This window comes from Acanthaster planci, linkage group LG02, assembly GCF_054643075.1.
Source record: "Acanthaster planci isolate LZ-2023a linkage group LG02, COTS_SCS, whole genome shotgun sequence".
In the NCBI taxonomy this organism is placed as follows: domain Eukaryota; kingdom Metazoa; phylum Echinodermata; class Asteroidea; order Valvatida; family Acanthasteridae; genus Acanthaster; species Acanthaster planci.
Window position 1 is genome coordinate 9721625 of NC_141778.1, and position 11560 is coordinate 9733184.

Consider the following 11560-nt stretch of genomic DNA (forward strand, 5'->3'; position numbering starts at 1 on the left):
AGGAAAGGAATAGTTGAAATGTCTTTTGGGAAAAATGCTTTATGTACTGCATCATTGGTGGTCATAATTTGACATACGTTGGAGTCAATATCCAACATTTTACTAGATTTCTTCATGCCAGACTCCAGCATCATTACGAAGGATATCTGTTACTCACAGTAACAAAAACGAAGATATCAAAATAAAACTTTTTGATTTTCATCGAAAGTACTTCTGTATGTGGGGCCCGGATGACACAGTGAACTAGATACAGTGATTCCCGACTCAAGTAATACTAATTCATTTGCATCATTCTGAAGGAACCATTTTTGCGAAGTTGCACCTCACATCAGTCAGGCAAAATTGGTAAATTGCATTGGCAAAACTTAAGAAGTGATTCTTCTTTCAACAAACAAGAAATGAAAAGCCTTGAACTTAGTTTTATGTCAATTTCAAGAACAGCGGTCGAGACTCTACTACTCAAATATGGTAATGACCAAATTGATGTGACATAAGATTTATAACTGCAGGAGCGTTGATCATAGTAAAATTCAAATTTACAATTCAAGTTTCGAATATTATTTCAAAAGCTGACCGGAAAATATATGCTTGAATAATAATGTGTCAAATAAATGTATATAAAAGAAACGACAAATATTCAATTTCAAGCTCATACAATAAACGACGTAAACGTTACTTTCTCTTACATATTGAATTGCATATTGAAATTAAAGAGACTATTATAGAAACACCCAATATAAAACATTCTCATTAAAAAATATACGTGTAAATATAGAATTCGAATCAGCTGTGTTAAAGAACATAAAACACGGTACGAAGGCCAAAAAGATTATAAAAGAATTAAGCACTTTTCTAGGAAGAAGCTCTGGATACTTGGTCTCATTTTGATCCAAAGTTACTGAAGTGGTACGTGTTTGGATTCAAACTACAAGACCATGAATTATGTAGGGTTGGGTGAACTTTGACGGAGTTGGCGGTCACCAATTATCTAATTATTGTTTATACAGAGCTCGTGATTAAGGAAATATGTTTTGTGAGAGGTCGAATCATCAATATTTGTTATTTTGGGGTTGAGCTTCAATTTTAAAACGTCATTCAGGTATGTGAGCTCCCTGACTCTTAAAAAAATCATCTCTCATACAGAAGGTAAGGTTAATTTTGAAGGCAGTTACTTATAATCCAATCCCAGATTTATTTCTACATAGGTATACATTATATAAAAGGAGGTAAACATTCGATACATAATGCCCTGCTACCGGTCTCAAGCAACATTTTCTAAATAACAGTCATTTCTCATTTTATTGGTCGCGTTTAGCATGGCTGTGTTTTTCGTCGATAAGGGTGGTTTTGGTGATACGAATGATGATTTTGCTTCAATAACATTTGGGTCACTCGTTTGAAAACCACTGACGCTTTTTGACAGCTTTACCAGACTTTGAAACCTAACGTTTTCTTTGTTATTTGTGACCTACCATCCCCAAACCAGGCTGAAGTCAGTATTTGTGATACTGGACAATTCCTCTTCTTCAGTTTTTTTTCACTTTAAAGTGATCCATGTTAAATCAAAATTCTGTCTGCAGTTAACATAAATTCAATAGCTTCAAAACTCCCTTGTAAATCTGAACAGTGGAAGTTCCACTATTTTAGGGTTATGAAGTTACCTATTTCAGCCTGGTCTGGACATGGTGGTTTACATTAAGCCTCTTTTACAAGAATTTCATTTGTCCATTTGTTTTCAAAAACGCAGTCCTTTTCTAAACCGGTCTTTTCAGTTGGCCTAATTCCTAATCGTTTTGCTGGTTATGTGATGTTCATTTGGGAATACTCCTCTAAACCAGTAGAGGAAGCTATATTATCGCCAAGATTTATTTCCATTTTAGGTTTAGGCACACGGAATGTCGTTGATTGGCCAGGGCAGGGTTCACTGTCGTAAAAGCTTCCTTCGAGCAGGCCGATAAGCTGACAGGTCACGATTGCCTCAAAGACTGGTGAAATCGGTCTGGGTCCCCACCTCGCAGTCGATCTCGTAGCCTTTGTTGTAGTGTCCGTCGAGCCCGTTCTGCATAGCTCCATCCTGAATCGAGAACAAAATCAGACTCGTTACGCTGACTCCAGTTTAGTATTGTATGATGGGAAAGGCAGTGCCAAAAATGGCGTCATTTTTTTAATGGTTTGGATGGAAGAACACAAACATTTGCAAGAGACTGCATGTAAAGGATGTAGGCTGACCCTTGATAAAACATCCGTGAAAATACGTTAGAGAGAACTGAGCAAATTGTTGGATATACCTTTAATGTTTGTAAATATATCTACAAAATTTAATGGCAGTGCTTCCTATAAAGAGAGATTGGTCTTTTTTATACACAGATTAAGAAAAGAAATGATTGAGTTTGTATATTTTTGTACATTAAAAGAACTTTTAAACTAGAAAGATTACATATATATAACATGCTTAAATGAAAATTAAATTACCTAAACTCAAGACAGTCACTACATCTCACCTTAAGTTCTTCTGCATGGTCTTCCCGTTCTTTTTCCTTCCGGGCATTTCTGAACACTCCCACCGTGGCAAAGACGTAGCATATCCATGCTCCAACCTGATGAATGATACATCAGTCAAGTGATGAGGTTTCTTGTTGGTTCGATCTATATGATTCAGTTAACATCTAATATCGCTCAATTCAGAGCTAGTGTGGCCCTGAGGTTAAGTTAAAGGTCAGGTGTTTCTGATTGAGGACCCCTTTGAAAGGGAGGGCTAGGAAAGTCATTATAAGCTGATTCATTTGATAAAATGTAATTTCTATAAAGATTTGGCCGGGTAGGCGCTCCAAAAACCAAGTTTGAAAAAAATTAAACGGTTAATTCGTTGAACTTTTTTTACTTTCATGCTGAAGAAGATTCCGAGGAAGGTTATGCGGAAGAGCTGAGCGTTGTAGATGAGGCAATCACCAGTGACGCCACACTCGATTCGATCTAGAATACAGGCGCCTTCGATCGCAGCACCAAAGTACAGCGGAGCTGGTAGGAACCCTGAAGCAAACAGGTGAGAAAAGTTCCGAACACCGTCAATTGAGTTTTGAAGGGGCATTGAACTGTTCAACGGGATTGCTGGCTTTTGCCGTGACACGTGTTCAATTGTGAAGTTGTAAAACTTTGCCACCGTGAAAGTTATTCAAACTGGTAAAAGCGATTGACCACAGTAATCACGATTTGGACTCTCCAAAGTGTGGTCTTGTTGAATGTATTGCCCATGAAGCCACGGGCGAGCTGTTACGGGGAACAGTCAAGGCTAACAGCGACACTGGTAAAGGCCAGGCGCTCAAACCTTACACTGCAGAAGGTGCTTGGAGTATACTTCATCTGCACCCCTTTTTAAAATACTTTTTCACCTTTGACATGCACAGACGTTGTACTGAAATATTTTTAGGAATGTGTTTAAATGCTAAGTTGATCTCACAAATCTAAAAACATGTACCATGGAGAAAACATTTAAAATTTAAATACATTCCGGTGAACAGGCCATGTATTAAACGTGTTAAATTGTGGGTACACCAAAAAATGTTTAAGCTCTAGACGCTGTTTTGGGGAGTATGCATGACACCAAAACAATAGAACACAAAGCCCACACAAGATAATCAAACTCGAAGTATTTTACCTAAAGCTCGACCAAACAGAGACTGTATTCCGAGAGCGTAGGTCTTATCGTCTCCAACACTCCTGTTGAAATGAAATGGGAAGTGCACTCTGGTAGTAGTTTCACACTAAATCGTACGTGCCAAGTGGCAAAGAACGTGTAATGTAATGCTGACTTGCAGCAATGGTTTATTATTATGAAACAGAAATGCTAACTGATTTGCTCTCGCTGTGGAAGAAGTAATAAAAAGATACCTCATTGTCATCATGAGCCTGGGATTGTTGGCCGGCGTCCCAACTGTGACGAGGCAGAAGAGGAAAACTGCAGCGTAATACACCATGTTACATGTCTGCTCACAAGAACCCGCTATCGCCTGTCTTGAGAACTCGTCTGTTGCATTGGCTGCGCTACAAGAACATCCAGTGTAGACCTATATTTTGGCGCAACAAATGACATACGAACAATAACAATTGCAATATCTTGCGTTAGTCACAATACTGCAGTGCATAGTACGTGACATACCCGCTTCTTGAGCCACTGCGCTTCAATTTCCTAATCCATTCTCATGTAGTAGAGGTAAATTTCATCCCTGTTGGTATCAGGTGCACACGTAGCTAGATAGGAGTGGTGCCCCCAGTTTACCCAGCAAAATCTAGCATTGTGTGTACCCCTGTAAAAAGTGTTTATTGAGCATGCAGCTCTATGACCAGACATGCATAGGGTCTTTGTCTTCTCAGCAGCCAAGGGTGCACATGTGTAAGTCTGCTCTGAAGATGTGTAAGACCTGACCCGAGTTCTTGGAGTTATGCAGTAATTGCCCAGCCATATAAGCTGTTTAATTATTTCTGATCCTTGGGCTACTTGAATGTTCTTGTCCTTTTTGAGTGCATTGTAGGAAGGATAGGCCTATGCATTTTAATTGAAGTTTTGAAGGAAGTTTTGTGTTTCTTTGGATAATTGGTATGTTTTACCCTGGGTAGAGAGGGTGGCCTATCCTGGCGAGTCCATTGGAGCTAATTAACATATTATTCCACGACTACTTATCATATCCTACCCCTGAACATGCTGAAAAGCCTGGTTTAGTCATTTTACAGCCAGGGCCTCCCCTAGTGAGAATAAATGCAAAAACCCAGACAGCCTTGAGCCAGCCTCGAGGCAATTCCCATGGGACTGTGTACAAATTGGTCCCTTGTGCACAACCTAATGGGCTGTTTACAAAACGGTGCCTGGGGCAGGCAGGGGAATGTTCTTTATCACTGACAGCTGTCTGGAATTTGTCAGAGGCCTCTGTTGGCTGTCTCTGAAGTGTTATTTTTGTTGGGGGGGTCTGTGGTGGTGGTATGGCTTGGCTGGCGCGTGGCGAGGGCCCCCCTTCAAATCCGGATAGCCTGGGAAAACGGCCCCCCGCGGTACTGTGATGTACTTTTGGTGGGTTTTGGTAGTTTGTAAGATCTGTAGAGGCTATGGGACAACCTCTGAAGCATTAATATACCTTCAGGACGGACTCAGGGTGGACTCAGGGCTCTGCAAACCTGAAAATGCAATGGACTCAACGGAATAGTGCGTCCCTGTAACCGTGTAGGTTTGACCTTGGGAACGCCTCCCAGTTTTTAGAAGTTCACGTGTTTTGAGAGATCAAATCGAATTGTTCCTATTGTTGCTCTTAGATTTCATTTTCTAAGCATTCTTTTAGGAAAGTGTTTCTAACGTGAGGTTGCTTTGGAGACAATGGGTTTTGTGAGTTCATAGTGAGGTCTTGAGATGCTGAAAGTGGAAGGAAGTTAGGAGCTGGAAGTTCTTTTTTTATGGCTTGATTCAAAGTGACTGGAGATGTATGAACAGATTTAAACTTGCCATGTTATTTTTGACTTTTTTAGTCATGATTTTTTGGCATATGTGTAAACGTTTGTACTTATTATTGCCATGTGGTTGTACATGTATCTTGGACAAGACAATTTTCTTTGTTCACCTTTCCCATGCCTTAACACATGGTTGGAGCATCTTTAGTTAATAACAAGGGATTAGGATTAGTGTGGCCTGCCTTCAAAGAAGTGGCCAAGCCATTTGTTTATTGGAGAATGATTATTCATGAGTTTAGCCTAACTACCTGTACATCATGTACATACCCCCATGCTGAAAGTTATGATAGGTATTAAGCTTCCCATGTACATGCACATGTACTAGCCTTCAATGCTTTAATTGCTTAATGCACTGAATTTTTCTTTGTTGTAACATTCATTTATAAGTTTTCCATTTTTCTTTTCTCCACAGGTTGTTGAAATTTGATTAGAATCGATTTGTGCCTTTCCTTGATACTGTGTGGGGTTTTGCTTTGGGTATTTAACGTTTTTTTAGTACCTGATTCTGTTTCTTTAGACTGCTGATTTTACCTGGTCTAACTAATGAAGTTTCAAGAGCACCTCTATGTAAACATGGTTTCTCTGATTTATCTGTTCAAATAAATATAGAAACATCCAAATCAAACACAGTGTCATTTGTCTTTAGAGCTCAACTATAACTACAATGGATGAGCCATTGACCATTTTTGGGCATGCACAAGGGTTTATACGAAAACAAGGTGAGAGCTCCCCTCGTTTTCTCTGTTTTCTTCAAATGACGCAAACAATATTCAGAATTCGCATCTTTGCACGAACAGAAAAAAGTACTTTTTATAGCTTGTTATAGTTGAGCTCTGAAGCCAAATGACACTGCGTTCAAGTTGAATGCTTCCATATTTATTTGAACAGGTAAAATGAGAGAAAACGTGTTTTCCTTAGAGGTGATCTTTAACCAAGTCTTAGGTTTAGGGTCTGAGGAAACTTCCCTTTTGAGGGGGGTGATTTTTTTATGATTTTTTAATTTTTGGGTCATATATTGGTTCAACTGTAGTCCCAAAAGAGAGGTTTTCCTCAAGTTCACAGTTGGCTAATAAGTTATTTAACAGATTGGTTCTCGGTTGTTCACTGAAGTAGTTCTTTCTTTTCACATTTTGTTTTTCCTGAGATCAAAGACTTTTCTGTCCTGTCTCATTTGTTTAGAAGGACCTGGCGATTTGTCCTAAGTTGACCCCTATTTAGGGAATATTTTTATAGATTCTTCCCAGAGTTTTCTTTTTCATCAGTGTTCCATTTTTCCAGGTTACACTCACTTTGAGGTGAATTCCTCAGAACTGTGTACGAGGGAAGAGTGTAACTTATGGGCTCCATGTTATTTGGTGTGTCTCATGCACCCAGCCTCAAGTAATGTATTCTTCGGTTGTTATCCGTAGCAAATCCCGTTACCACAACTGTTCATGTTTGAGGTCAAGCTCCCAGCCTTCTGAATACAACTGACAACCAGGTCATAATTTGATAGGGCCTATCAGGTTATCAATTGTATAGGCCAACCCTCCAGCTCAGACTGGTTTCACTAGCACACTTTACACTATGCATTTCAGGCGAGGCCTAGAAACCGTCACTGCCTATGAAAGAAGGCTTACAATTCGCCTAAAATGTAAACACGTATAGTTTAATACTATATACAGTCTATACCGCATGGGTGGAGAATAATACAGTACAATCAAAATGGTCTATAATTACTGTAAGAATTGCAAAGGGTTTATTTTCCGTTTATATCCTTGCAACCAGTAGAGTATTTATACTTTAAAACCCCAGTTTAATTTTTTTCACGATACCTGTAACATCAAACCAGTGCTTCTCTGAAATCATTAATTTTCTTTCAATAGGTCAGATACAGATGAAAAAGGCCGCAGTTGAAACCAGAAAGTAGTTGCTTTCTTACCGTGAGATTGACATTGGGGTCGTCTGTCTGATTTTCTTGCTTCCCAGTGCAGCCAGCAAAACACGGTGTGGCGTATACCAGTCCGTCATGGCCACAAACTGGTTCATATCGCCCGGCGGAGCATTTGCAATCTTCGTTGCACGGGTTGGTTGTGCTACGCGAATGAAAGATAATGGACTAATTGGAGTAAATTTCCTTTAATATAGTAAACCTCTCGGTACACGTCTTTGTCTAAAACGAATATCTCAACTCATTCATTGACAGGCTGAGCTACATCTCGGTGTTCGTCTGCCACTGAGACGTGGAGACGTGCTGACAACAGACGCCCTTTCTCGATCAGCTTGTGTTGGTTACGTACACAAAAGGGCCAATAACAAGTTTCGACTTGTTTGTACGCTTTTGGCTATTCTACCTTTCTAGCAGTCCGAGCCATCTTGTTCTCCAGGATTTCGAGTGGCAATGCCAGCAAGCGGTACTACTTGGAGAGCGCACGTAAATATTACGTTACGTTGACTTCAGAATGAGACATGTTTACGCAATGGTTTGACCACTCTCTCACCTGATTACCCCGTTCATATTGCCGGCGTAAGTTGGTTCAGGACATGAAAGGAAGTATACGACTGGTATGAAGCACATGCCTATCACACCAAGTATCACAACAACCTTGCCGCATCCTTTGGAATCCAAGTTGAGCTTCTTGACCAGAAATCCACCAACAATGTTGCCAAGGAAGGCCCCAGGCGTAATGATAATACCTTTGAGAGGGGAAGGACATGAGGACATCAGATTGAAGTTTTTATGTCCATACATCAAATGGTTTACATCCTCAGTGACAACGAATGGTTAATGGTATTCTGTCAGTCGACATAAAATTCAGAGAACTAGTCATTGCTACTTGTCTTAGATTCTTACTCCAAACTTTGCTGGTTAGTGACCTCCTCGCTCTAATAACCGAACATGTATTGAAATATTTGATACAGTTCTTAACGGTTCCGACATGTATAACTTTAGTATTACTGGGACAACATGGGTTGATGGCAATATACCAACGAATAAGGAAGACTGAGCTGCCGGTATGTTGAACTGAATCTGGAGAAATTTTGCCAGGAAGAACCCGAAGGAAGCAGCTATCGCCAGATCGAAGATACTTCCTACCAACAGCGCCATGAACACGAAGTTAGTGACGAGTCGTTTGGATGCCATAAGAAAATCTAGCGAGAATTGAGGGAGAAAAGGTTTCTAAGGATTGAGAGTAGACAAAAGTGAACAGGTAATCTAATTTTTTTTATGAACTGGAAATCTTGCTTTACGATCTTGTCGTTTCGAGTGCTCAAAACACACTAGGCAATTTAACCCTCAATTTAACCTTAAGCCTCACCTTTGGCAGAGATTTTATTATCGCCTTTTCCTTCCAAGGCTAACTTCTCCTTTGGGATGTCTTCCTCTTTTATTTCCACATCCATCTCCTTCGGGAAGAAGAAGAAAGGAATGGAAAGGATCAACATGATGACTGAGGTCACGATGAAACCCATCCACCATGCGCCCAGCCACTCCTTGGTGCCGTCGTACTGCTGCGGCCAGTCGACGAACAAGCTTAGGAACAGGAAACCCTCTCCATACCCGACCAGGGTAGCGCTTGTACCAGCCGTAAAGAAAACAGCTGAGAGAAGTGGGAAAGAACAGGAAATTAGTTTATTTCCCCGAGAAGCTACTATTTTTTCTTGCAGTCTCTCCATTTTCCTGAGTCAATGGTAAATTTGACATACGTTTACCGCTGTATGGTCATCTATATCAGGACTCACCGATGTAGTAGGGTGTGGTTGTCCCTTTAACTTGATCATCAATATAGGTCAGAGCAATCGGAAACAGTGGTCCGTAGGCCAGGCCCATGAGAGCTTGACCCAGCAATAAAGCCCACATCTCATGAATCCTGGAGCCAGATTGACTGATGTCGTCAGCAGAACATGTTTCATCCTCTCTCGTCGCATCACAAACAAATACGCTGGAACTGGATCCAAAAGAGAGAGAAAAGAAATAGTATTTGTATATTAAAGATGGTTTGGAATCGCACAACTTGCCGTAATGAGAAGTACACATACCGGTATTTGACACCTAACTGGTCACCTGGACGTACACGTAATGAGAAAGTACAAGCACGTGTCTTTAACGATATGTTTGCAACAGAAGAAATGTTGTACTACATACAGTATATATGCAATAGATCTGCTGCTTACCCTGTGCTGTTGCCACTTGGCAGGGTGTCTCCATCTCTGTAAGCCGGATATAAGAAGTGCGGGACCCCGCTCAAGAACCCACCGACTGCCGTCATTACCCCTAGCACGCCGACGATGCGTGGCCTGTGCCATGTGTCGCCGACATACGACACCAAAGGGATCGAGACGAGACTGGCGAAGTCACTGGTGGAGAGCACCAATCCAGCTACCGAGGTGGTTATCCGGTACTGCTTCTCCAAGGTGGTGAGGACGCCAGCAATGTACAGCCCCACGGTCACTTGGAAGCAGGTGAAAAGGGCAAAGCACAAGCCGAAAGCCCAGGGACGACTGAAGAAATTTAAGCCCATTTTTTCAGATGAAGTTACCAGAAAAAGCAGATTTGTAGCTTGGTCAGGGTCTGCTTAGTCCAAATGGAAAATGAAATTGTCAGCAATCTTACGGCTTCATAATTATTCACATCATGCGCTAAAAGAAAGTACGAAATGTTACCATGCTAGAGACTGTCAAAGTATCAGGTGATAGAATGCGTGTATCAGACGTCGTAGTGATTAATGTTCAGTTGTGTTGAAGACGAATTCTACAGTGGTTGTGAAATCCGCTATAAAAAAACCATGCGACTTGATGAACATGTAGGCTACACAATTTGGCCTCTGATTGGTGGCCGATGTTTGACTTGTAAGTCAGGGGATGCGCAGTCTATTTGACGCATCATTTTTTTTATTAAACAAATTGGTCACTGTCGAAGGTATGACAAGCTGCCAGCAACATGAATGTCTTTTCATTGCTGACGCTAGGTGCGGAAAGTGTGATTTTCATGCTGACCCTCCCAGCAGTCAGCAGGGAGCTGTCTATCATTTATAACTACGATATTTTCTATTGGAAGACTTTAAACTTTACAAAACGCTTTAATGTCAACACATTCAATAGTCACAGTAGGGTCAAACTATCCTGTCTGACCTTCCCGTCAGATAGGACGTGCTCGTTAAGTGGGCCTTCAGGCATGTTTGTGGGATGACTCCCTCAAACTACTACTATCCAAAAGTAATGGCCGCAAGTCTTTCTACTTGTACCACTCAAGTGTTCCTGTTCAGACACCAACAATATTTTAAATTCAGAATGATTATTCTTGGATTGGGCCTGTAACCTTCTAAAATGACAAATTGTTTCCCTGCCTGCTCTGATTTCAAAACTAGTAGCTTGAAACTGCTTTCTGTCACAGAATGGAAGGAATACGTTAGCTATTAAGTGGGTTCGTGACATTCATTTTATTGGGAACATATGTTTTTGCAACTCTATACTCCTCTGCCCTGAAAGAAAACCTCTGATCCCTTTCTCGTTACTCTCACTGAAAAATGCACGATAACATTCAGGAATTTCCGTGCCTTTCCATAAAAAATGGGGCACAGTGACTGCGATGTCATTGCAGGAAGACAATATTAATTTTGAAGATTTCCTTTTAAAATTGTAACCTCCCAAATGGCTGACTGAAAGCGTTGGTGAGAAAAGTTTTGCTTCTGTCGTAAACTGAAACACCAACAAATCATAAAAGTAAGCCAATTTTCGGCGAAATTGTAATCCTTGAATGGCTCAGACACTGTAGATTTTGTCCCATGTTTTTTTGTGCGTAAATGAGCAAATACACATTAGCGTGTAAATGAGAAAGTGCTATTCCCTGAAAATCGAGTTCAGACAACATGCAGTTACAAGAACTGCATTGCATTAAAATCAATTGCACTGGTCCTTAAGAAAAATACTGCAATTACGTACTATGGAGTGAAGGGGCAGAAGTGTCCATACTGCATTAACCTCAAACAAAGGTAACAGGTTTGCGATACCACCATCACATCAAGCCCAACCTTCGCTCAGAGGAATCTTTTACCCAGCACATTTTCAATCTGAGCTAACGAATCCT

At 40.7% G+C, this 11560-nt stretch overlaps 1 protein-coding gene across 1 annotated transcript; it reads right to left on the reverse strand.

The window, feature by feature from the left end:
- Positions 1 to 399: 399 nt before the first annotated feature.
- On the reverse strand, positions 400 to 10511 carry LOC110987639 (solute carrier organic anion transporter family member 5A1-like). Its single transcript, XM_022250541.2, has 11 exons — positions 9649 to 10511; positions 9217 to 9422; positions 8793 to 9074; positions 8461 to 8625; positions 7974 to 8169; positions 7415 to 7568; positions 3889 to 4064; positions 3656 to 3717; positions 2882 to 3030; positions 2502 to 2597; positions 400 to 2074 (listed from the first exon to the last, which is right to left on the reverse strand). The coding sequence occupies exons 1-11, from the start codon at positions 9993 to 9995 to the stop codon at positions 1979 to 1981; spliced, it is 1929 nt and encodes a 642-aa protein (XP_022106233.2). The 5' UTR covers positions 9996 to 10511; the 3' UTR covers positions 400 to 1978.
- Between the last annotated feature and the right edge of the window lie 1049 nt (positions 10512 to 11560).